We start from the raw sequence: 27529 nt of genomic DNA, 5'->3' as shown, positions 1-27529 counted from the left end.
GGGGGGGGGGGGGGGGGGGGGGGGAGTTGTAATTAAAGTCCTTGGAGCAACTCATGTATCAGCATCCCTGTGCTTCAAAATGGCAGTGGAGGCGCTTTATCTAAAGCTCATCAAACGAGCTTTCATTAAAGCGCCCCCACCACCATTTTGAACCATGGGGATGCTGATACATGAGATGTGGAGGCTGGCTGGAGTTCAGTAATTACCACGCTCCCGCAGGCTCGATTAATTGAGTAATTACAGTGCGTCAGCACAGCCTTGGCGCTCCTGCACAGGCACCCAAAGTGTTTAACAACCTGGGAGCTAGTGCACCAAGAAATGCTTAAATCCATACAGAATGTCACAGTCTAAGGACCTGTTCAGTTCACATGCACTTTGACTTAACACCTGAACGTTGAGGTGAATCTATCACTACTTTATGCTATCAGCTGGCAGTAAAATGCATATATCAAGTTTAATATGGGGCCATGAACCTAATCTCACAGTCCTAACTCATGTTAAGTTCTTCTTGAAATCTTCCCAAGTTTTGCCTGAGTTAAGTCTACTAGATCAAAGTTAAAATATCACGGGCAACTCAAAGTAATTCTTTAAAAACCAAATTACAGGAAAATATCCTCAGTAATGTGAATGCAACAAAACATGTCTGGTGAATTCTGCAGTGTCCCTTGACATATTGGCAAATTTCCAGTTGTTGTTAAATGTTAAAAGTCGTTTCAGTTTTGTTGACATCAGGATTCTATCACTTGGAATATTTCAATAAAAAAGTAATGGTATACTGTAGTCTTAAAAACTTTGGGGAGAAAATTAATCCTTTCTCAAATAATTGTATTAGGTTCAGTAAGCAAATCTCAATGAGGAATTAGACCCCATTTGAAAAAGTTCTGAAGCATGTGATTACCATAAGTAATTACCACATGGGTCTTCACTCCATCAGCAGAACTCTCTTTGCCTCCGACCTGTGCAGACAAAATACCTGCAGAACACTTACCCCAGCGTGGTACAGCCAGAGGCATAGTAGCACCCCAGACAGCTGCACGACACCCAGAGAAGCACCAACTCCTGCTATGCCCATTGCAGCAGCCCAATCAGTGACTGCTGTGGCAACAGCTGCTTTTGGGTCCCCCATAAAAGTGGCACCAGAGGTACTGACCTGTCATCCCCCCTCAGTTATTCTACTCATTACCCTCTATCATCTGTCAGTCAGGAGACAGCCCTTTATTTCTTAGTAATCTTATTTTGCATTAAGAATCTGACCTAATCCCAGGTCTGTTAATGGACAAATACCCCATTGACTTCCATGTGCTTTGACATGGGTCACAAAGGAAAGAGACAGAAAAAGGACATAAGAGAAAAAGAAACTCACATGGAGCTTTCAGGAAGCTTGTTACTACTCTTAGATTGATGTTCTTGGTTCTTATTTTAATGCTAAAAATGCACTAGAAAAAAATTAAAGTATAGGAAATGAACAGAAGATGTGATATCAGAATCAAGGTTCTGGCCAGCAGCATCAGTGGATCTTATTATTAACATGGCTTGAAATGGACTCGGGTTGTAAATGTCAACACCCTGAACCTCATGTCTATTAAGCTAACATAGCATTATGCTTAGTATAACACATTCAGTGAATACTTTCGTTTATATGCATGGAAACAATTTCCAGTAAATCACCATTCATTCATCCATTTCTTCCTTGAGTATATGTGCCAAAGAAAGTGTAAACAATGAGAGGGAGTATCCATTGACAACTATAGGCTTTGTATATTGATTAGGCACTGATGTTCCTATACTTCAAACAATAAAGAAAGAGCCAAAAAGGAAAAGATGATAAATGTCAACTGCCTTGTAGAACTTACTAGACTACTATTAGTACACGGGTCCTTACTCCATTTTTCACAAAGAACTGAAACAAATTATCATCATGGACAAGTGACACACCTCTCTTGCATCTTGATCCATGGCTGGTCAGACTCATTAGACATGTTTCTATTACTCACATATTCTGTTTCTACCTAATGCAGTATCACCCTCACAAGTTCCCATACCTGAGCAATGAAGTCCATCTCCACTGTAGCCCTCTAGACACTTGCAGACATAGCCACCTTCAGTATTGATGCACTTAGAGAAGTTTCTATTACAGCGGTCCATATTAATAGCACACTCATTGACATCTATGAGGAAAAACACAGAGTTAGGAGCTGAGGGGCACATTAGCCATGAAGCAATTACTGGTATGTCAAGGGATTAAATGATAGAAAAGAGATACTTGTATGTGATCCACCCTCAGACTACACTATTACTTGTACCTTCTACTTCTAAAGCATGGGGAAATAAGGAAGCGGTGTCCCTACTTCTGAGTATAAATTTAAATTAGATAGTTAAAGGATCCCATTCACCCAGATGCCTGACCCTTAGCTACTTTGAGAATCCCAGACTTTTTAAAATTTTAATTTCTATCAAAAATTGTATGTATGGGGGAAATCTTCACTCCAAAGAGTTCCCCAATCCATAGCTCTGACCTCCATTGACAAACTCTTGAAAGCATAATACTTGTAGATGTTAGAATGTAAATCTTTCAAAGCAGACTTATCCCTAAATGTTATAACATTTCACCTAATCATTGATCATGTGAATTAAAAACCCCCCCACAAAACTACACATTTCCAATGAGAGACATTCCAATAAGTCAGTCTTCCTTATATGACAATTAAAGTAGATGCACTCTGCAGAGCATGTGGGAGGCCATTTTGTACCACAAGTAGGTGAGCAAAGGTAGAAAGTGTTCTACCGGCACCCTCATCTCCTTTTTTGTCAGCTTGCACAGCCCTGTTGATCTCAGTGGGGGCACAAAGCATATTTTGAGAAAGCACTACTTGTTTTAGGGGGTGTTGGCTCCAGCCATGTTGGTCTAAGGACATAGGCAGACAAGGTTCTTTGGGTGATATCTGTGATATCACCCAATGTGATATCTTTTATTAGACCAAGTAAATAGTTGGAAAAAATATTCTTTTTTTGAACATTTTTTCCAACTATTTAGTTGGTCTAATAAAAGATATCGCATTTACCCAAAGAACCTTGTCTGCCACTTGTTTTAGTGGTATACTTCCCTGAATGCATTTGTTTCTGTCTGAAAAGAGTCATAAATGGAACAAGGCAGGGTAAAGTATTTATTTCTGAAACTACAATTCAACTACAAGGGGTGCTGTCCCATAAAGATGCATAATATACACGTGTATTTGACATGTAGCCTCTCTGCCAATCTACAGTGCCTGGCTTTTCAAGAAATTTAAGGATATGCTTTGATTATGAGGGTGTAGTTCAGGCTAAAGGATTAAGAGGTAAAGGTGCAATGGTTCAGCACATGTGGTGAGATGCAGTTTCTCTTCCCAACTGTTGTTCTTTAAATAATGATCTAGGCAACCATTGTGTTTTCCAGTCAAATACTTGTCTATGCTTTATTTTTGTCCCTTTCTTCCCCTAGACATTTGTGATATGCCAAAGCGCTTCCAGTTGCTGTTTTTGCAAGTCCAAGAATGGGTTAACTGTACTATACTTGGTCTTATTGCAGGAGTATCCAAGAACATGTTCTAATAGCAGAGACAGACAGACACAGGAGCTCTTATAAAATACAACATAAACATTATATTAGGCCTAAAAGAATCCCCAGTTCACAGGTCTAAATTATGCATCAAGTATAGTTTCTATGTGTCTTGAGCTTTTATAATTAGATTTAGTTTATTAATACATACATTTGTGTTTTTATTATTCCCAGTGCATCACTCATTAATATTAATAGGATTAGCACTCAGGACTCAAGGGAATATAATCTATGCAACCCTTAGATGTTTCATCTCACATGTTCTCTGTTGATCATCCTTTGCAACTAAAATGATGAGTTTAAACACAAATGGTCTCATCAGTCTTTCTGTGATGGCTTTTGCAACAGATATGTGGCAAAAAGCAAGCAACTCTTTCAGTTCTATAATTTTCCAGAAAATTGTATTTAATTTTTGTTCTTACCAAGACATGATGTCCCCTCCCAGGTAAATCCCTCCAAACACTGGCACATAGCACCATCTTCCAGTGAGACACACTGGGCATTGGTATTACACTCTAACACAGCACAGTCATCTAGATCTGTAGTAGAAAGAAAATTAAAACCTGTCATATTAACTGCATTGCTAGTTCTACTGATTCAAAGAGCCGACGGATTTTAACAAAACTGCCTACTGGGCCAAAGTTTTAAAATGTAAGCATCACTAGACTTAACAACGACCAGCTAACATAATGCTCTTGGTCTGTCTACGTGAGGCATATATGGTGTTTAACAACTTGTTTTCCCAAATAAGCAAAATTATAGACTGTAACAAGTATTCACTACTTTCTGTCACAGGGCCATTTAGGACTGTCTATAGTAAATCAGCAGCAGCAATCTCTCACAGTCAAAGATGATTGTCTTCCATGATTCCCTTATCTGTGGGTCAAAGATGGCTGACAAGGCCAATCCAGGATCAACAGGTTGTATTGCAACTTGGGCACATATTTCCATGTGGGTGGGTGGATCCAGATTCTTGATTCGGTCTGCAAAACGCTGTTTCTGCCACTCCCACTTTTCCATCTCCTATTGTCAGCATTAGGTTTCAAAGTACAGAGATCCTTGCAGCAGACTCTTCCTCTATTTGGGGCAATCCTGGGTGATAGTCTCCCATGAGTTGATGTCGATGTTGCATTTTTTCCAAGCTGGCCTTGAGGATGTACTTGAAGTGCTTTCTCTGCCTTCCTTTGAGCATATGCCTTGACTGAGCTGGGAGAATAAAACTTGCTTTGGGAGTCTGGAAGCAGATATCTGGATGATGTGGCTGGCCCAGAGAAGTTGATGTTGGATGATCATTGCCTCTGCTCACTAGACGTGTGCAAAATGAGCCGTATTCTATTTAGATTTGGCCCGAATCAGGGACAGTGATTTGATTTGTTGATTCGGATCACTGTCCCTGATTTGATTCGGACGAATCAGAATCCACAGATTCAATGCTGATTCAGAGAATCAGCAATTTGGCCATAGACACAGCTTTAAATGTTTTTTTCTATATACCTCGAGGTACTAGGCGCAGCTCATGAATGTTGCAGTGCTGGGGTGGATGGAGCATCCCACAGGAGCATGGGTGGGGCCCTACATGCTTGGTGGTGAACCCAGAAGTGGACCAGAAGTACTTCCAGTCTACTTCCAGGTCCACTGGGGAGCACGCCCTCCAGCTCGGGGGTCCTGGGACCCCAGGAGCCTCTCTGAGCCAGGAGGCACCAGTTGCTAAGCTAGGAGGAGCACAGGGGGCCCCCCTGCATGCTCCCCAGTGGACACAGAAGTAGACCAGAAGTGCTTCTGGTCCACTTTCAGGTCTGCTGCCAAGCACCCTGGGGAGCCCCGCATGCTGAGTGCCCCTGTGGGACACTGTATCCACCCCAGCATCGCAGCATTCACAAGCCACCTGGTACCTTGAGGTATGTAGAAAAAACATTTAAATCTGTGTCTATGTCTGAATCTCCAAATCTTTCCGAATCTCTCCAAATCAATTCAGAGTGTTCTGATTCGATTTGGAGAGATTAAAGGGTCTGCTGATTTGATTCAGATTCAGAGATTCAGCCACCAAATCGGGCCAAATCACCACCGAATCAAACCAGGGATCAAAGCTTCACACAGCCCTAATGCTCATGATGTTTGCTTGAGACAAGACACTAATGGTGGTGCATTTATCTTCCCACCGGATTTGAAGGATCTTCCGCAGGCAGCACTGATGATACTTCTCCAGCAACTTGAGGTGTCTCCTATACATTGTCCATGTCTCAGCTCCATACAGTAAGGTAAAGATCATGGCTGCTTGGTAAACCACGAGCTTGGTTTCCCGATGTTGCAATCTTCAAACACCCATTTATTCAGGTGTCCGAAGGCTACACTTGCACGTTTAAGGCAATGTTAGAGTTCTTCACTGAAGTCAACCTTCTACAAGAGATGGCTTCAGAGGTATGGAAAATCCACAATGTTGTCCTGAGTCTCGCTGTAAATCTGAATGATCAGAGTTGGGGACTGCTCATGAAGAAGTTGTTGATGGAGGACCTTAGTTTTCTGACTGTTAAACTTCAGTCACAATTTCTTGGTCATCAATGCCTTGGTAAAGACACTGATGATTGACTGAAGACCTGCTTCCAAGTAAGCACACACTACAGCATCATCAGTGTACTGGAGTTTGATGATTAAGGACAAAGTGGTCATGGTTTGGGCTAGGAGTCAGCTCAGGTTACATCAAAGTAAAATGCTTTTACTTTGATTAAATCGGTTGCCAAGCTGAAGCTACTTGACCCAATTGTATGGTCTGGCATGGACAGTGGACACTCTTCATAAGTTTGCTCCAGGCTACAAATGTAATAATCTTCATCTTAGGCCAAGTGAACAGTACAAAGTGTTGCTGACATAACTATGTCAGTAAGGAGCGTGAAAAAGTTACACACCTAGCTGTTGCGCGTAGCTATTCTGACAAATTCTATCTATGTTGAATCAATTTACAGTTAATGTCATTCAGGGAAGTAATTTAGCCCTACCACCCAAATAATTCTTTTTCCAAAACTAAACTGTGTTACTGCTAGAGGGCATGCTCAAGCAGCAAGGCCTTTTAAGGGAAAAGTACTCCTTTTATTGAACCCAAGACTATTTTTGGATATGGATTTTTACCACAAGGTAAAAAGGGAGGGATTTACCATGTGGTAGTTGTCCTGTGATAACTGCTGGTGTGCATGCTCTTACTCTGCAGTAAGTACAGTAGAACCTACAAACTTCTCAAGGTTAGATTCCTTAACCCACTGCAAACATGAGAGGTTAAAAAGTGAATGAATGCATATAAGCTTCAGTAAACAGCTGTACAGAACCACTGAGGTGCTCCAGCTGTTTGCTGCTGCTTTCATTTCAAAAAGCACCGCTTCTCTGACCAGCTGCATGGGACCCTCTGATGAGCTCTCTTTGAAGTGGAATAAAGAAACAGTGCCCTCTGAAGTAAAAGCTGCAGCAAACCAATGAGTGGTTCATGTTAATTTGCCACCCACTTGCACAGCAGGTTGCCAGACCACCTGGATCCAAGTGATGTAGGATTTATTGTAGAGGCTACTCCACAAAGGGGTATGGATTTATTACATATCATCTGTTCTGTGGTAACTGCCATGTGTATGCTGTTACCCTGCACTAAGCAGAAGCTAACTTATGGAAACTTAGCACTCAATGAAAGAGAGGTAAATTATTGTGGGTTAGCTTCCACTTACCATGAGCTAAGAGCTTGCTTGTAGGCAGCTACCAAGGAGCCACAAGCATACAGTAAAGAGGGTGGCTTTTTTACTTTATGGCAAAGTGTTTGTGTGCTTATACCTTTTGTCTACAGTACGTCCAAAGTACCATTAACTGCACTGGAGAAATGATTTTTAAAATATAAATATTTGTAATAATTAATCTGAGGGGGGAGATGGCTAGTGAAGAGAAACTCTTAAGGAATAATGACTGTTGGTGCTCACATACTTCCCAAGTTCATATAATTCATTCCTGCACTATAATATAGGTTTCTTTCGTTCTTCTTCTTTTCTTTGCTGGTTTAATATTCAGTGTAAATGCTACAGATTAATGTAGTTCCCTTCTTCCTCTAAGCTCCGCCACTCTTCTCTGATCCAAACGAAAAAGCTAATTTCTATCTTGCTCAGAACTGCACCTTCAGTTGAGTGAGATAACCCATGTGAACCAGGGAACTATGCACCTTACCAGATACCATGATTTCAGCCATCAGCAAATGTTGTGTTTGCTCCTTCTCATCACTGGTAGTATCCTCACTATCCAGTGGGCTCTGGTACAAGGGTTCCAGTATTGTTGTTTGATTCTTTGGTTCCACCTCTTTATGTACAAAGACTCCTTAAGAAAATATTGTAGAAAAGGTTGAAGTACATAAAATCAGAGTTCCAATTTTTAGTCATTCATATATAATTTCACAAGAATCAGAGTACCTGTGGTTTTCTATTTTCAAAAATCAGTTTGTTGGCATTCTGGCATTCTCAGTGCCACCTAGCTTGCTATCACTGACTGATTTTCTCAAATACAAAGGGAAAGGAATTCAACTCATTGTCTGACTATTTTCTTTGCTCTTATGAGCATCAATATCAATATGTTAAGGAAAAGTGGTCAGATGCATATGTCAGTTCTCCAAGGTTTAGTGTACTGAAAATTCCCCTTAACGGTATTACTTCCTTCATGAGACAGTAGCTTGTTCAAGTGAGCATGACTACAAGTTTTTTGTCTAATCCATCCTAAGGAGGGTGGTGAAGAATTGTGCTCTTCTTTATATATATACTAGTGCTTGATCATATGCTTTGTTGCTCCTCTTAATTTCTGCAATATAAATAAATGTGGATGAATAGGAATCATTACTCCCTACAGGGCATTAGTGTGTAAGGACTTTCTGCTTAATTTTACTGGATTAATTTTTAGAGCTGCTTTTTTAAGTTTATTAGGGGAAAGCTCTATTTTCCAAGCCAGATGTTGTGAATTCTAGTTCTTCATTTGAATTGTGCTATTAAATACAGGTCCTACCTGCATTTGAGAATAGGACCACGTTTATGTAACAATGTTCCGACAGTTACAATTAACAGGATTCGGTGGAAACAAAGTAGTATTTTTTTTTCAGCTCAGCTAATTTGTCAGCCATGTTGGCTTCTGCAGACATTACTATACTACATCACCCTTACATATAAGTGCATTCTGAAATAATCAGTTTTCTCAGATGCTTCATCTACTGATGCTAGGGTACCACTAATGCTGTTTCACATGCTTCAATGCACTTACAGAGATTGCCTTAGGTCAGTGACAGATGTTAAAAAGAAGGCACATTAGGATCTGATGCACAATCCCAGCAATCACACTTCCTGTCATGCCACACGTGCATGAGAGCTCGCAGCTGCAGGAGAGACCATGTGCTCCTGTGGCTGGGAGCTCTGTCAGCTGATGGGGGCTCCCAGCCAGGGCAGCTCATTGTGCTCCCCCTGCTGAAAGACCTGATCAGCTGACTAGTTCTCCTAGCCTACAGTGCACAAGAGTGTTCTGGAGGCTAGGAACACAAGCCATATGTTCAATTAAAGGAGTAATAGAAACCAGCCACAACGTTATCATACATATTTTTATGTAATAACTTTGTTGCTTATTCCTGGTTTTATCATACCATTGAATGAACATGTGGCCAGGTCACTACTTAAGATGTGATTAACTAGTTAATCACATCTTAAGTGTAACCTGTGTCAAGGGCCTTAAGACTTAAAAGGTCAGAACGTTTCTCAGCATAGATAGGTGTTCCTGTGTAGTCTGAAGAACCTGGTAATCATGTAATAGTTTTGCTAACAAGCAGAGATGAAACACAGTATAGTAATACATAGTATTCATCCTTCTGTATGGACAGGAACTGTATGTGGGGACAGCTTGATTATAAACTCAGTGATGCTCTGTCATACAGAGAGCATTAAATAACATATATCATACACTTTGCCTCAATGGATCTAAACGTCCTGCATAATGATGGACAAGCATCATTATCCACTTACCAGAGATGGGGACACAAGGCATAAGAGGTTAAATGACATGGAAAATCATACAGAAGCCATGTTGATTTGACCTATGTTCAAACCCCGGAGTGGGAGAAGGGAAGGGAGGGGAAGCTTGAAGCAGTGAGGAAATATTTATGAAGGAAAATGAATACTATGTAAGAAATGACTACAAAATATGCAGAGCAAGATGAAATTATCCATCTATAATATGAGAGACAGTTTGAAAGACACTTTTAAAATTAGTAACATCATACCTGGTGTTGTAAAAGCAGTATTTAGAGCTTGACAGGTTTTCCCATCTTGTTTTCTCAAAAAGCCTTTGTGGCACAAGCAACGGGCAACTCCAAAGCCATTTTCACAGATCTGATCACAGCCTCCATTTTCATAAAGGCAAGGATCTGCCCCTAAAGGAGAGAGACAATACATGTTCTTCAGCGGGGAACAGCCAAATAATAGTGGAATCTGCAGCCAATATCTTCCTGGTAGTACAGATATGGAGCATCTAGAAAACTGGAGCTGACAGAACAGATAGACCTGTTCAGTAAAGGATCCATATTTCTTTTGATCTGTGGTAGTGAAGTAATGTAAATGTAAAATTGCATTCTCTCAAGCAAATACAGATATAGGTATTAAATATGTGTTTTAATTTTTCAGTAAACATCTAGAAATCCTCTAGAAGGACATGGAAAGCTGGTCCAAACTGAGACAGCAAACAGAATTTTTTGTGCCCTGGCCAGCAACAGCACTGGAACAGCAATGACAACCGAGTAGGTGGTAGCTGCTAATCCTGCATCCTCTCTAAGTCAGTACCTGCAATGAAACCCAGCTCACCCACACATAGCTATCACTATTGATTAGAAAAATAGTCTACCTGAAGTCTATAGTCACAAAGTGTCCTGCAAATTCTCCTACTGGATGGAGTTTGCCCTTACAGAAAAACAAGTGTTTCAGCCCCAAACTAATGAATGTTAAAAGATGTTTTCAATTACTATCCAATAGCATTACTTGTTTAGGAGAAGGGTGCTAAAGACAAATAAATTGAGGTCTTTATAAAAAAAAAGTCTGATGGCTTTAGGGCAACTAGTCAGGTTTCAGATACAGATTCCACCTCCTTAGCTGGAAGAAAGCAACTTATATATAAAATTCTCTTTGTCTTTGTGGGAGTTATATGTCCAACTAAGCATACATCCAGCTGAGACCAAATCTGCTAATGTTCATGGGGTTAAGAAGTAGCATACAACAATGACAAATTTCCAATGATCTCAAAAAGTCAGTCTCATCATGTTTTTGAGGCTTTTCAAAGTTCCATACAAGATGAACATTCTTACCCAAGAATATCTTATTCTACTGACATCAGTGAACAAAAAAAGGAAGCTGGTAAGGGAATGACTGCGTAACTTTGCAGTATACCTGGTTTCGCCAAAGGATGAACTACAACCACTGATGAGGGTCTCAGCATGCTGCCTCGAAGACGTACCCTGTTTTGGCTGGTCTTCTTATCCATCCTCCTTAATGATGGCTTATCCCAGTCAGAGAACCAAATGTGATCCTCAAACACTGCTATATCAAACGGTTTGCCTAGAAAGTGATTAAAAAGATCAGAAGTTGAAGACAGTAAATTGCCCAACTTAAGAACTTTAGCATATGACTAAAATAAGTATTCACACACACAAACTTATTTCTAGCAGGATGGCAGTGCTGTACACAGATATCCATGCATGCACTTTTATTGATGTATTAGCACATCTTCCTGCTTTGAAAGCATAGGTCCATGTCCCTCAAGATTTTCTTTTTGCTGTTACCAATATGGCAAAGGTATCCACATCTGAGCTGGGCTAACTCTACCCCATAGACTGTGATGTGTGCCTGCCTGCATATTTATATACACATGCCTACACAAGACATTCCATCACACATTAGCTCAAAAGTGCACCATGCAACAATTTTGCTAAATTTCAAAATTTAGAAATTAGGGTTTGATTTCAAAACAAAAATGCAAGAGAGTTCAAGGGACATGTTTGACCCCTGCTGTCTCATCCTGGCTAAATTAATATCAATGTCAGAGTAAGACTGGTGTTAGCTTGCTGTAGGCCTCTTCATTTAGAGAAATCAATTCTCACATTTCTGTGATATCCTGAATTGCAACAACCCAAAGACTAGGTACACATACAGAACCTTCAAATTGTTCTAGGAGTGTTCATTGGGGAAGCTTTCAGAACAAAATGCTCTTACCTCTTCTTTGGTTTTTCCATAATTTGAATAATTTCCCCCAATTTCTGCCTCTGTAATTTAAAACACCGCTGTTGTGTGAGAGGCACTTTTTGCAGGAAAACAATTTAAACTTTTGTTTTTCCATTGGGGGGAAAGCCTTGTCTATATGGAAAAGTTTTTCATTTCAAGTAAAGTGACATATAACGTTCCTAAGCATTGAATAAACTAAATTTAAAAAGACACAGGGGATTATACTGCTATGAATATATTTCCTTACATATTCACACCTTTAGCACATAACTAAAATGAGTATCCACACAGATGTCTTTCTAGCAGGGTAGCAATGTTGTACACATGCTGACATCCATACATGGTTGTAAACAAGGCCATTGAATTTCTTTTCATTTTTTGGGGGGACGCCTCTGCACTCATCTTTAAATCCTCTGTATCTGGCTTTTTAGTAAGCATGATTTGCAATTCTTTCATTGTAAGAAGTTTGATTAAGACATCAGTACCCTAGATACTGCTTCTTTTCTATTGCAGTTATGTTAATTTACATCCCAATTATGTTAATTTGCATCCCTCACAGTTCTGACATCAGTAGTTTAGCCTTCACATCTTCACTTATAATTTCAGTTTAAAAATTGAAAATAAAAGGAAAAAACAGGATCAAAGATAAAAGATGATGATCCATCCTGCACGGATGTCTAAGCAGGATTGTATATATCCCAATTGCATGAACAAGCAATTGGAGCCTATTAGACCACGCACTTGCCAGTTGCTTTTACTCAGACCTACAAAACAGGATTAACAATAGAGCAAATCTAGGAAAAAAGGAATCTGCTTTGTATGCAGCCACTGTTGGATGTCCATAAATTCCACGCATTGCCCACAAATGAGCTGTAACCACAGTGGCACTAGGTGGGGCTATAGTAATAAGAATAAGTGCTTGTAGTCAAGCACGTCTATTTAGATCCTGTTGGTTAGGTTTGCAATTATATTTGATCTAGATATGCTGTATTAATCTTGCCTGACATGCTCCAAGGTGCATCTTTGCCCATAAAAGCATTATGCCTTTTGAAAATGTATAGTAATTGTGTGTGTGTGTGTGTGTGTGTGTGTGTGTGTGTGTGTGTGTGTACACACACACACACACACACAATAATTCCCTAAAAGTATCTCTGGCCATACATTTTCAGGAAGACATTTTTTAAAAGAAAATCAACTAGGAAAACATTCCATTGGCTTTTTTTAAAGACAAGCTTTCCTGCCTCCTTTCTTGATGACCTGTAACACCAAAAGTGAAATCTTGGCTGGACTGAATTCAATAACAACACTCACACTGACTTTAGTAGGGTAAGATTTCATGTTACATCTCTCATTTCTCATTCCTGCACTCAAGATCACCTCCTCTCTTTCTCTCCCATCTTCACACCTTGGTTTGGTTTTCCCCTCTGCTCCCCAACACCCATACTCTCATCTCAGACCCGTCTCCATTCCTTCACTCTTGTTTCCATGAGTATTGTGTGCCTCCTGAGCCTGGGGGGGCACAGTGACCGCCCGCAGGCAGCGGTGTCAGCGGCAGGGGTGTGGCGGCAGGGAGCGGGGAGCTTCCTCAGGTGGCTGCAGAGGTGTCAGTGGTGGGGGGGGTGGAGGTGGTGAGTATTGACCGGTGATCAGCAACCACCTGCAGATACTGCCGGCAGCAGCAGCAGCAGCCAATGGTGATCAGCGACTGCCCACAGACGCTGCCAGCGGTATAGGTGGCAGGGGGTGAAGGGGTGGCGAGTAGTGACCGCATGCAAGTGCCACCGGCAGTGTCAGCGGCAGCCAATCTCAGGGAGTGCACTGCCAATAGGGAGTGCACATGCACCCACATGCATCCCCTACGCATCACCAATGCTTGCTTCTGATGCTGCTTTTTGCCCCATTTTGCTTCTCTTCCCAGGCAACATTTCCCCTTTATCACTGACTGTGGAGTGAAACTTGCAGCAAACTATAAGGGGCTCAGTACTGATGGCTTGTAAATTTGTGGTGACGAATCTGGCACAGAAGATCACAAGAGCTACCCCAGAGAACCAAAGCTACCAAGGACTGTAAGTCAGCTGCTTATATGTAATCTCTGGTAGAACAGCAACGGCATGAGGTAAGTGGCAGTGTGGTCATTACCCATGGAGCTCTATTGGAACCTCATCTGGACTGTGGTTTGAGTACAAAACTACAAAATATATGCGGTCACCAGTAAAATATAATACGTAAATGTTTAACATCATCAACTTTTCCTGCCAAATTCTTCTGTCAGTATTATTCACTTCGGCTGGGGACAGACATTACACATAAACTGGTTTAAGTGATCAGAAACTGTTTTAAACCTATAACAGAACAGATGCTCAATGCACATAAACCAGTTTGAAAATGGCTGAAACCGGTGTAAGATAAGCCTGGTTGAATGTAATATCAGACTTAACCAATTTGGGTCAAACCAGTTTATGCAATGTCTGCCCAGACCCCTTGCTGGTTTAAGATAAATCAGACTCCCCACACATCCCAGCATGCTCTCTGGGCTGGGAGGGGCTCTTTACTCCACAGCAGGGCTGGCCCCTCCCCTCTGCTCCCTGGCTGCAGCTCCAGCAAGACTGTGGACTGCTTCCTCTCTCCCCCTCACCATTCCTTGCTAAGCAAGAATTCCCCACTCCCCTCTGCCTTGCTAAGGAGGTGTCTGTGTATTAGCTAGCAGACCACATGCTGACTACCCTCCCTGTTGAATCAACAAGTAGAATCAAAAGGCAGAATCAACAGGTAATGTCCCTCTGTCGTTTTCTTAGTGAGGTGATGAACACTGTTATCGATTCCCTGCTGGCCTAATCAAAGCATCCTGCCGGGGCCTGGCCACACCACCCCCTCAGCTCAGTGCTTTGCGACCCCCGGCTTCAAGCCTGAGCCACTGCAGACATGTGCCTGCATTTCTGGGATGTCTGTCTAGTTACAAAATTGATTTAGCCTAGCCAGGTTAAACTAACCTGCAAAGATTGAATCAATTCAGTCTCAGGCTTCTTAAATGTCTGTCCCTAGCCATGAACACCTTGTTAATTCTATTCATGGTACAGTGCCAGTTACCTTCTAATGAGACTTCTGTTTTCTGGTTCACAGGCTGATGCTATCTTGCCTCAAACAACATTTCACCTCTATCACCACCATCCTGTTCCATAAAAACATTTCCATTAGCTATATTCTGCGTGTGTCTACACATGCACATTTAATGTGCATTAGCCCAATATAAGGCAAATTAAGGGCACGTATCTAAATGGAACGGGTCTGCATACCTTACTTCCTGAAGCAGTGTAAACACATTTGCTTGGCACTGTGGCTGTATCATAGAATCATAGAATCATAGAAGTAGGGTCAGAAAGGACCTTGCAGATCTTCAGGTCCGACCCCCTGCCTGGGCAGGAAGAAAACTGGGCTCAAATGACCCCAGCCAGGTAGGCATCAAGCCGCTTCTTAAAGACCCCCAAGGTAGGAGCCGGCACCAGTTCCCTTGGAAGTCGGTTCCAGATCCTAGCTGACCTAACTGTGAAGTAGTTCCTACGGATGTCTAATCTAAACCTACTCTCCAACAACTTGTGGCCGTTATTCCTTGTTATCTCGGGGGGCACTAGGGGAAACAAGGTCTCCCCCAAACCCTTCTGGTCCCCCCTACTGAGTTTATAGATGGTCACCAGGTTCCCCCTCAGCCTTCTCTTGTGAAGGCTGAACAGGTTCAGGTCCCATAGCCTCTCATTGTAGGGTCTGCCCTGCTGTCCCCGGATCATGCGGGTGGCCCTCCTCTGGACCCTCTCAATGTTGTCCATATCCCTCTTGAAGTTGGGTGCCCAGAACTGGACGCAGTACTCCAGCTGTGGCCTGACCAGTGTCACATAGAGGGGGAGGATCACCTCCTTGGCCCTCCTTGAGATGCACCTGTGGATGCACGATAAGGTCCAGTTAGCCCTGCCCTGCCCTGCCGACCGTGACCTCGCATTGTCAGTCCATGTTCATCTTGGAGTCAATAATGACTCCAAGATCCCTTTCTGCCTCCGTGCTCTCAAGAAAGGAGTTTCCCATCTTATAAGTGTGCTGCTGGTTACTACTGCCCAAGTGCAACACCCTGCACTTGTCAGTATTGAAACGCATCCTGTTTTTGTTAGCCCACCCCTGCAACCTATCCAGGTCTTTCTGCAGTCTCTCGCTCCCTGCTAATGTGCCTACCTCTCCCCAAATTTTGGTATCATCAGCAAATTTGAACAGGTTACTTTTCATCCCGTCGTCCAAATCGCTGATAAAGAAATTGAACAGCGCAGGCCCAAGGACCGAGCCCTGGGGGACTCCGCTGCACACTTCCCCCCAGGTCAAATATGACCTGTCCACCACCACCCTCTGAGTACGATCCTTCAGCCAATTACTAATTAGCTGCAAAGCAGAATAAGTGCGTGACATGCAGCTACTCTGCTTTCAGTTTGGGAGCTAGCATGTTGGAAGCCGCAGGGCACGTGACATCATAGTACTACCTGGCACAACAAGTTGGTAATACAGACAACCTTCTTTTCTCACTTGTACTGTTATTGCTCCGTTGACATGTGTCTGCAGCAAAACCTGAATTAAACTTAACCAACTACAAAAAAGGAATTAAAAACAGCCTTCTAAGTGGAGATGGATCTTTTTAGTAGAGGGAGAGCAGTATTCAGTGCAGTATTCAGTTTACAATAGTCTTTTAAAAGTGGAGGGTGCCTAAAACAGGCAGGTTTTGCTGAATCAGCAGAATTCCACATTGACTTATCCTGACTGCAACCCCATTGATAGCAATGCAGTCACATGAGATATAAATTAGTGCAGAATCTAGCTCATCATTCACATCTACAAGCATGCATACACACGTATATGGATGCAAAACAGGAATTCACCAACCCCAAAACCTCACCTACATCATTCTGTGCAAGTATTTGGCGTTTAGAACCATCCAAATTTGCACTTTCAATAACAGACTGTTTAGCATCACACCAGTACAACTTGTCTGCTAAGTAGTCAATAGTTATTCCACTAGGCCAAACCAGGTCCGTGCTAGCAATAACCAGACGATCATTGCCCTCTAGAGAAGAGCTCTCAATCCGTGGCCTGGCCCCCAAATCGGTCCAGAAGAATCTCCTTTAGGAAGCAAAACACACGAGAAATTGGTAAGCAAATGTATTTCCTTCACTGTTGTCTAGTTTTCTGGAGTTCTAGCAAAGGAGACTGCAATCTAGGCACACAGCAGATAATAAAATGTTCTTTTTGATACTGACATTAAGATTTTAATATAGTCCTATCTTTTGCCTTTTAAAGCAAAACCTTTGAAAAAAATAGCTCCCAATTTTGTTACCCATGTGACTCCAAGCCTCTGTTTCCCCTGCAAGAGATAATGATGCTATAACAAATGGAGGGATTCCTTCAATAAGCATTGTGATAACTGCTCTCACAGAGAACCCTAAATGCACATTTTTGTAAGCAAACCAGAAAGGAAATTATTTTCTTCCATTTTGTTAGTAAATATATAAATATATTATTACCCCCCATAATTAGATTCTGTATATGGAAAATGTACAACTTTGTTATAATTTTCCAGGTATAAAAACTAATTATTGCAGGTTTGCCTTGAATTTGTCCCCCTCCCACTACTACAGCAGGGGAAATAAATTGGGGGCAGTCAGGTGGCTCCTTTGCCCCCTGCCCCCCAAGACTTCTACCCATCTTCATCCTCCATCTCCCCTCCTTACTATCAGCCCCTGTTCTCCCTGAGCACATGGAAGAGAGGAGCAAATTTGAAGACACTGACTTTGAAATAAACATGCCTGGAGTAATTTGCCTATATGCACATTACTATAGCAAGCCATAGACTTTGTTCATCCAGAATTGATGTATTTTACTTTTTTTTTTAAACTGGTGCAAGTTTTAACACTGGTATTCCATAAACATACTTTAAAGAAGCACTTTTATACTTATATATAGTACAAACTATGCATAATATTAGTTCAAAGCCAAATGGCTAATTATTTACCATGTAGTTCATTGTGCTGGGCCCTAACAGAATCACCGATGTTCCAAGGATTCATGACCCCACAGCTCAGCACTGCTCAGGATGTGCATGTGCTCCAGAAACACCACCCCACACACACACCAAAGGGGACCCATGTACTAAATGTCCCCCCACACACACACACTAGAATTGAGTGTTCTTGGTCAGGTATTGTAGTACCTCCAGGCCCAGTGCCAGTCATCAGCATCTCAGCCTTTTGGCCAATCAAATGTAACATTTTTGGCACCAATGGGAGGGTGTCAGGGCTGACTCTGACCCTCCTGGTGCTGGTGCTGGTATTGCAGTACCTCTAGGCCCAGTGCCAGTTCCCTGTGGAGGGAACACCTGCCCATTTTTTTCAGGGCCAAAAATAAAAAGGTTCCCGTAAGCATTTTTGGCACCAGGGGAGGGTGTCGGAGCACTGACCTCTACAAGTGCTGGCCTGCTAGTACAGTACCTTGGTATTGCAGGACTTCCAGGCCCTATGCTCCTTTCCTCCTGCCTGTTTTTTTTAATGTTTTTTTTAGAGGGCTACACACACACACACACAAATAAAAGGTTCCCATCACCATCTTTGCCCAATATCGAACATGTGTTTTATAGTCATGCTCACTGCTGGCTGCATTTAATCATCTTCATAGTTGGTTTCCATTACTGAGCTTTTGACAGCTTTTGGCAGCAGTTTACTTATAGCCAATGTATTTAATGAGGTTTCCTTGTATGCAAATGTAAGATGAGGAGCCTTTTTCCCCTGTGCTGATTGGGGGAAAAACACTTCATCTTATATTTGAGTAAATACGGTATGTTATTATAAAATTAGTCCTCTGACCACCCCCTCAAGTAACAATAGGCAGCCAAAAGGAATATATAAATAGTTCTACACTTCTAGATTCCTACTGTTACAGCTTCCCACCAGTGCAGAAGTTTTCCTTCCGGACAAAAACAGGGAGAAGACATAGACTGTGCAAATCTGACAAATATAAAGACTGATGTAGACTTACATACATATACATATACACCTCCCCCTGCCCCCCACCCTTCTCCCACACACACTAGGTAAATGGAAGCCGAGTTAAAGAACAGTCTTCTAAAGGGATCCTCAAGCTATTGGAGGACTGATAGGACAGACAAGGATGCAGGTGGTCTGCAAGCTTAAACCACCCAACTCAATCAGTTTTCATCTATGACATCCCATTGTTGGAGTCCTGTGCAGAGGCTGCCCACAATGGGCAGTAGACAAATATCCTTGGAAGAGATCAACAAACTCAGTTTGTGTGACTGAAGGAACATTGATATCCTGATTAAATAACGCTTCAGCATCACCTACTCTTTGATTTACAGCACTTATTACATCTTACTTAGCAAGTGGATGAACAGCAATGCCTCGTGGCTGGAAGACGTTCTCCTTGACCATCACTTCTCTGTACAGTCCATTCAAATCACTCCTCTCAATGTGTGACTTCCTGCAATGTACATGATACAGCTCAATCTATTAGGCAAATAGCTCCATGGCCTTCTCTAGCAAAATATATTCACTCATTTTTTACCCTGTTGCTTGCTTTAATAAATGTAGTGGATCATATTTCAAATATAGATGAAAATACGGGTTTCCCTTGCTTTATCCAGGTTCTGTATGTGCAAATTCGCTCTTATGCAATGACCATTTTTATACCAAAAATTTGTTATATGCGAGGTAAATTCACTTTTCCCTGCTTAAAACCCCTCCACCCCCAATTTTGGGGGACTGATTTTTCAGGTGTATGTGAGAAAATGCAGTAAAATCCTTCCTGTGAAAGCACAGTAAGGAAGATTTAGCTTGAGAACGACTGTGTTGGGAATGAAAAGATCTGGATAGACAAAACAGTTATACTGATTAACAACAAGAGGGAAGACTCACTGATACCTAAATTAATCCACTGTAAACATTTCACCTATTTCACAATAAGTAGTACCTAAACAACAATACTTTACTACCTGTTTCATTCAGGTTAAATCATTGCAGTTTGGCTTCATTTACTACAGGATAGGAGCAGACAGAAAAACAGTTACATAGCATGCAGCATGCTGCTGACACCTGCTCCTGGTCAGAACATCCCCCCAACATACATTTTTTACAGCAGTAAAATCGGTTGTCTGTTCACACCAAAGATCCTAAGCTGTATTCAGATGTGCCCTACATGTATCATAGCTGTAACCCAGGATGCTTACACACAACACACATTCACTACAACTGGGCCCTCCTCACAAAGACAAAACACCCACTGAAGTCAGTGTGGATTTTGCCTGTATAAGCCATACAATATCAGACTCACAGGACTACGACTACTGCTACTGCGTTGTAGCTCATTGCTACTGCACAGTAGCATTGCCAGGCACTAACCATGACGTAACATTACTGCTCAGTAGTAGCTCATTGCATTTAGTACTTGCATAAGCAAGATCAAGGATTTTCCCCATTATGCTGAATAGCCTAAACAAGTACTAAATGACTGCACAGTAACAACTGCACAGTCTACCGCATGTGTAGACGCAGCCACAAAGTACTTTTTTTTTATATGCTCCCAGCACCTAGGCATTGATTTTTCAGAGGGCACAGACTTTCAGTTTCTATATTAAAAAAAAAAAAATTAAACAATCACTGTTGTTATTCACAGTTCATTTATTCCATATATATTATGACATTTTATATGAAATCCAACAGTGCAGCAAAAAGATCATACCCTCTATCAGTCCAATACAATTTACGGTTAATCCAGTCCACTGCAAGCCCTTCAGGTATATCTATCGCTTCACGCATAACTTTTTCACGATATGAGCCATCCAGATTAGCCCGTTCTATCCACTTCAAGGCTGTGTGGGCAAAATAAATCTGTAAATAGAAGACATGAGTGTTTTTTCTGATTACAAAATAAATCTGTAAAAATGAGGGGTTTTCTGATTATTGTATATATAAATTCCAGCAGGTTTCCCTGACCTTATCATGTTCTCTCCAACTAAGAATTTTCTCTTTGGCTATGTCTCTGTTCACTTCTTTATAAAATAGTGACCAGTGATTACTGTTCACAGATACTTATCCTTCAACCAGACTGACTTCTCCAGGCTGAACATGCTTAGCAGTAAATCCTAGTTGCCCTATATACCATCTCCTCAATGTCCTAGGATTTTCTTTCAGCCATCAATCTCCTAATGTGAAACAAACTGTAAAACAAAATGAGCAGGAGCAGGAAAAAGGAAATGTATTAACATTTAGCTACCAGTTTATTTTTAAAAAACAAAGCATTGGTGTGGCATGTTCATAATTTGCTCCTGTTCCATATCTTTCAGCAGTACTTGTTTTTAAATATTTAAATAGCATGTCCCGATCTTACAAAGTAATCAGTTTGGGCAAGCATCCCAACTTTACCCCGTAGAAAATCATGTAAAACTGGGACCTCAATCTGAAGTTCATAATTGCCTGGAGTGATAGGGTAAGTCTACACTACATTTCCAGAGCTCTCAGCTCCATCTCATCTTCTCCCACTCACAAATCCCACACTCAGAAATGCAGAGTTGAATCCCCTTCAAGGGCATCCCTGCTCTTGAGACTTCTGTCTCCCCTGTGCTTGAAAGTGGCCCCCAAGAACATTGCTAGAGTAGCTTTACCATATCACCAGTGACACCAGGTCTGGTGAATGCAACTGAGAGGAGATCAGTAGGTATGTAAGCTTGACAGTGTATCTCCCCAACAGCAGTGGGGACATGGTATAAACATACATATAGTTTCTCCTTTCATGGGAGAGGAAAATGCCATCTTATACTTGGTGTCAGTGGGAATCACGATACAAAATAAAATGAGGGTTTCACTGCAAATACTAAAACCAACAAAACAAATACCTTTGCATCAAGAATAATTTTTTTCTTTACTGGTCTGTAACTCAATTTAAGTAAAAATCCCATTAATTTCATGGGTGTTCTGGTAGGAGTGAGGGCCAGGCCCAAGGCAGGTACACAATGACACATAATGCAAAACTTAAAAGATTTATATAAGGGTTTAGTTTTAAGCGTGAGTTGCCCTTTTGAGCTCAATGCTTACAGTTGTGTGTGCATGTGTAAATTGCTATATGCAAAGGTATGTAAGGCTGATATTTTTAAGATCAGGATTTCAGACCTTTTCTATTACTACTCAGTATTTGGGGAAAATCTCAGTTAGAATCAGAGAATCATAGAAAATCAGGGTTGGAAGGAACCTCAGGAGGTCACCTATTGAGTCCAACCCCTTGCTCAGAGCAGGACCATCCCCAACTAGATCATTCCAGCCAGGGCTTTGTTGAGCCAGGCCTTAAAAACCTCCAAGGACTGAGATTCCACCACCTCTCTACGTAACCCATTCCAGTTGCCATCTTGTCATTTCCATAACACCAAGTATCTACTACAAGTATCCAATTAGATCTCCATCCTGAAAAATACTGAGTATTCAACCCTGGAGCAAGCCCACTTTTATGGGCCTTCTTGCACTGGATCAGGGCCAAAGTCTTCAGGACCTTCCAGGATGAACCCACAAAGAAGTGCTGGGTATGTCTACAATGCATAGTGGTGCAGTGCAGATAATCCCTAGCTACAGGGTTGCCAACCCAAGAAATATTTTTACTGACAATCTGCAAACTGTTACTGACAACCAAACTTTCTTACTGACATATGTTTTATAAAATGTAAATGTAATCCTTCCATTAGGCCCTGGACAGCAGCAACAAAGGCTGGGTTCAAATTTAGTGGTTTAACACCAACTTTCTAAATTTGGTTCAAGCCCCAGATACCTGGGAAAACAAATTTTAACTGGACGTCATAAAGTGAATAAACTTCCCCTATTCACCCTATACCACAATACTCTTGATCAAACCCTATACTGTGCTACCCGACCAACCAACCCCTCAATTTTACTCTGGCCAGCCTCATTTCCCACTATCCCAGCACAGACCCCCCACCTGCAGCCTCTCTATCCTCCCAGCTCCATCACAACCAGACTACCCCCATATCTGTCTCACCCCATGCCTCAAACTGCCTGGAGCCACACAGCCCTGCCTACCTTGGAGACAAGCAGCCATTAAAGGCAGCGGATGACCCACAGGACATAGCAGTAGCACACGGCTGGGAGGAAGAAGGTGCTATGGAGGCACCCATGGGTCACAAAGCTCTGACAGAGAACTCCCTGCAGGGCACCAAGCTCTGCACTCTCATTCAGTCACAAGTTGGCACTGCTGTCCATCAACATTTGCATCCAGCCTCATTCAGGTGACAGATCTTCAGACAAACTCATGGTTTCTTTTTTTTCTCTCTCTCTCTCTCTCTCTCTCTCTTTAAATAAACAGCTCATTGTTTTGGAACCTTATGGACAAGTTTCTGGGTTGTTTTTTTTATGGACTTTGTAAATGTTGGCAGTTGGCAACCCCACCTAGCCAGCTCCAAACAAGCTAGCTTGCGCAAAATAGCTGTGATAGCTTGGAGCAAGAAAATTTCCATGTAAGACAATTTCCTCTCCATTTTACTGCAACTAGACTGCTTATGGTACCTTAGATACTAGCTTAGGTACCATCGTACAACACCATAGCATGCAGTGTAGACACATTTATGGTGATAAAAGCACAGGTATGTCTCAGCAGAAGAATAGAGTTACCTGTCCTACTGAATAGAATAACTTCCAATTACACAGGTCTAATAAAGAGCTCTATTTTATGATGAAGGTGGCTACATTCCAGAGTGAATTACACTTTTCTTCTCTGCTACAGGACCATTACACTTGTGTTCACTTAGTTTTGGGCATCCGGAGTCTGTTCTCAAGCCTACTGAATTCAGTGAAGGTTTTTACATTGAATTCAGTGAGCTGTAGATGTGGTCCACCATGAGCACTCTGGTACATATCTAGGCTGCTTTCTCCTGTCGGTTATTGTTTTTATAAAAATCCTCATTTTTTTAATGCTTTAGATAAATTCAGAAATCTTTACATTCAAATTCTAAAATGTTTTTTCTCTACTCTTATTTTTCCCTATTGGAAAAAATATGTAAAACTAAATTTATATAAAATACTTTTATAACTGGAATTTCCAGGTGTATTCAGTGTAGTTTTGACATTGACTTTATTAATTTTATAAAGCAACTTGGAATCCTTCGGAAACAAAAGTACTTTAAAATCTTACAGTGTAATTATTAACTCACAGCCTAATAGGTAGAGGATAGAGTAGATTTTGCAGCATTTAACCACTCCTCGTCCAAATTCTCTAAACAGACCAAACAACAGTTTCTAAAAGGGGTTGGGTGAAGATTATATTTTATAAGGATAAGAAGTCCACCAAGTTTTCAGCAGGTCTGTTTGATAACACTGGAGAATGTGAATGTAAATCTTGTTAAAATAGCTTTTACACATAATATGGCTTGTGGTACATATCAATGGTAGAGATGCCTTTGTTTTTTATGACTGCCCAATAAAAGCATATCATATATTCCAGAAAATTATTCTGAAATCTAAAATAAAAAATGAGTTGATTAGACATGCATGTTTTGGTTGTAAAAATGGAGTCATTAAAATAATGCAAATTCCACGCTCATGATGGCTGGGGCATGTTTGCTTACAAACCACATTAAATGAAATGCAGAAAGGTAAAATGAAGATTAACCCTTCAGCTTGTCTTTATCACACTACACATGGCAGAAGAATAAGTCACTCGTGCTGCTGGATATTCATCAGAATGATGGCAAGTCAACATGTGATCTGGATCACTGACAACCAAAAACTCTAAGGCATAAGGTAACAAAATCCATTTGTCCTTGTGACACCTCAAAATCCTCTCATTTTTAATGCCTTACCTTATTTTCAACTGGGTCATAGTCCAGTGCTAAGACTGCTCCCATCTGCCAATCGAGTAAACTTGAATAATCTGTTCCATCAAAACTGATGCGTCGGATGTCTTGACCATTTGCAAATAACAAAAATGGCCTGGGACCTGTTAATGAAGTTTTATACATGTGGATTCTTTTAGGTCCAACATAATCTGTAGTTAGGATGCTTTAAGTGTGAAAAACAACTAGTATACATGTCTCCTCTTTGTTTCTCCTCTCTGCTCTTCTTTTTTCCTCCTTAACCAGCAAGATTTTTCAGTGAAGACAGAAAAAAGCTAATGGTTTTTACTGGAAGCAGTAGCCTCTTTTACTTCTTTTGCTATGTTTTAACTGGCATTTATTTATCTCTTCTACATCATGGAATGAAGACTGATACTAGGCTTAGGCTGACCAAATCATGATGTCCTTACTTAGTGATTACTCAGTATTTTACTCAAACGCACTTCACAATTAGTGCAGGGCTTGTCTCAGGAAGGACAGAGAGTTTGAAGCCCAGTATTAAAAAACTAAGCCAGAGGGATTTCAGTTGATAAAAAATTATAAAGGGAATTATAAAATAAAAGAGACAATAAACATCAACTGAAATCCATGGTCCAATCCCTGCACTTCTAGAACCAGGAAATGAACAAATTAAAATGAAAAAGAGTCAATGCTTTATTTTACTGCACTTGCTTTTCAGCCACGGGTCCTGCATTTTAATGCCATGTAGATTACCAATGAAGTTATTCTGGCTGCCTCCACCAAACTAATTACAGTTGCTGTTTCTATTATTAGGCTAAAAATGAGGTTAAGGTCTCATTGTGCTGGGCAACGTACAAACACGCTGTAGGGGGCAGTACCTGACCCACAGAGTTACAATCTAAATGGACAAGGATGAAAGACAGGATGGGGAACAGAAGCACAGAGAGATTAAAGTACAAATTGCAAGTGTGCAGATAAGAGTAAAGGTAGGCACATGCGTAAGCAATTTGTAGGATCAGAAGTTTAGGATTTACCCCGTATCACCCAGAGAACCTGTGGTAAAGTCAGGAATTGCTCTCAGATTTTGAATCCCAATCCAAGTGACGTGGCCACCAGCAAAACTTCTTCTTACATAGGGTGTGTCTAACTCTAAGCTCATCACAGCATTACCACACAATCCAGTTTATGTGAGAGTGTGTGTTGATCAGGAGCCTTGAACATAGCAAAGAAACCACAGATCCATAGAGACACACTGTGAAAAACCTACACAGCACAGTTCTGTACTGTCGAATTGCTGTGTGCCTGGTGTGTACTGGTGGGTGCCAGGTGCTTGCCCATACAGTATACACATGTTTAATATACCAAAAAGAAAATAAACAAAGTATTTCTGTATGATGTTCATCATACCATGTCATTTGGACTAAAAATCTAAAAGTAAAGGTGCATCCAACAAATCAAATGTGACAGAGGAAACCCATGTGCATGTCATAGTGATATGCAGGCAACAATTCTGATTTTTGGGGGGTGAGGGAAACAAATTATGGTAAAAGGGCTCTCAAAGGACTTTGCTGTACCCAATCTTCAAATATAAAAGCCTAAATCCCCATATTAAATCACATAGCATGTGGACAGACTGCTGGACATATATGGGTCACCATTTATTTGTGTGAACCTACACTCCCCAGTGCAGAATCAAGAGCTCAGATAAATATGGACATGGGCTAAAGGAAAGAATCTTATGTAGGGGAGACTGAACTATAACATTGTGTATGTCACAATAATATTTCCATTAGCTTTTACGTACTCATTCCACCAATATTGCCCAAATTCATCCCAAGCAATTAAAAAAAAATTGAAAGACTGATCTAGAACATACAATCTACTTTAAACAACAATAGAACTTTTGACTTTTGTTGCTAAGGGTATCCAAGAATATTACAATACTGACCTATAGCTGTACAGTGTTTCTTATCTTCCTGCAGCTTATATCCGGGAAAACAAGCACACTCCCAGGAGTATGGGCTTAAAGGGGCACAAATCTGGCTGCATCCACCATTATCTGGAGACGTACAACCTTAAACAGAGCATTTTGTTTCAAATTATCCTGTAGTTCTAAGGTAAAATGTCATAAAAAGCATAAGGATAAGCCACAGAGCAATCTATCACACAGCTGCGAACTAGAGCTGATACTAATTTCAGGAAATTGGCATTAATTACTGGAGTTTAGTCACATGAGTGAAGATGAACTGTTACAGCCCTTCTTGGCAATGTACACCAGAGGGGAGTAAGACATATGAACTGAGCTTACATTTGATGATTATTACGGCAGCTCACTTTAGTCAGCAAAAATCCAGTCCAACCTACAGGGAACTAATGATTTCTATCTGATGCTGAACACCCATACTGGGTGCAATAGTAGGGCCAATGAAAGCCATTCTCCCTCCAGAAGGTAAAATGGATTAGAATGATGACACAAAGGAATCTAGGAGTCTTCTCAATTGACAGACGAGATCTTCATGTTTAATTTAACCCACACTGCTTTTTTAGGATAATGGTTCATGCAATATCCAGAGTTGAAAAGTGTGAGGGCTTTATTACATCGTTTTAAAATTATTACACAGTTGTACTCATAGCAAAGAGACTATTCCTTCCCCACATGGACATGTAAGGATATTAACTACATTAACTTACTGAACCTTGTGTACCTAGCACTGTGCCTGACTAATCTATCCCATGTAAACTATGGTCTAATGCAGAGAGAACCTGTGAAAGGGTCACAATGGCTCT

The 27529-nt window shown here is 41.1% G+C and overlaps 1 protein-coding gene across 1 annotated transcript in view; it reads right to left on the bottom strand.

The window, feature by feature from the left end:
• Nucleotides 1–27529, bottom strand: part of EGF (epidermal growth factor) — a 98335-nt gene that overhangs the window by 23083 nt on the left and 47723 nt on the right. Inside the window, exons 10-19 of the mRNA XM_025206356.1 lie at nucleotides 26691–26816; nucleotides 24749–24885; nucleotides 20632–20780; nucleotides 19270–19374; nucleotides 16781–17004; nucleotides 11023–11190; nucleotides 9867–10016; nucleotides 7787–7933; nucleotides 4018–4134; nucleotides 2043–2168 (exon numbers count right to left, since the gene is read on the bottom strand). Of these exons, the coding sequence (XP_025062141.1) occupies nucleotides 2043–2168; nucleotides 4018–4134; nucleotides 7787–7933; nucleotides 9867–10016; nucleotides 11023–11190; nucleotides 16781–17004; nucleotides 19270–19374; nucleotides 20632–20780; nucleotides 24749–24885; nucleotides 26691–26816 (1449 nt within the window). The remainder of the gene's footprint in view (nucleotides 1–2042; nucleotides 2169–4017; nucleotides 4135–7786; nucleotides 7934–9866; nucleotides 10017–11022; nucleotides 11191–16780; nucleotides 17005–19269; nucleotides 19375–20631; nucleotides 20781–24748; nucleotides 24886–26690; nucleotides 26817–27529) is intronic.

Source organism: Alligator sinensis, unplaced genomic scaffold (assembly GCF_000455745.1).
Source record: "Alligator sinensis unplaced genomic scaffold, ASM45574v1 scaffold861_1, whole genome shotgun sequence".
Taxonomy (NCBI): Eukaryota; Metazoa; Chordata; order Crocodylia; family Alligatoridae; genus Alligator; species Alligator sinensis.
The sequence above is the reverse complement of the archived record's forward strand: the minus strand, read 5'-3'. Positions and strand labels throughout refer to the sequence as shown.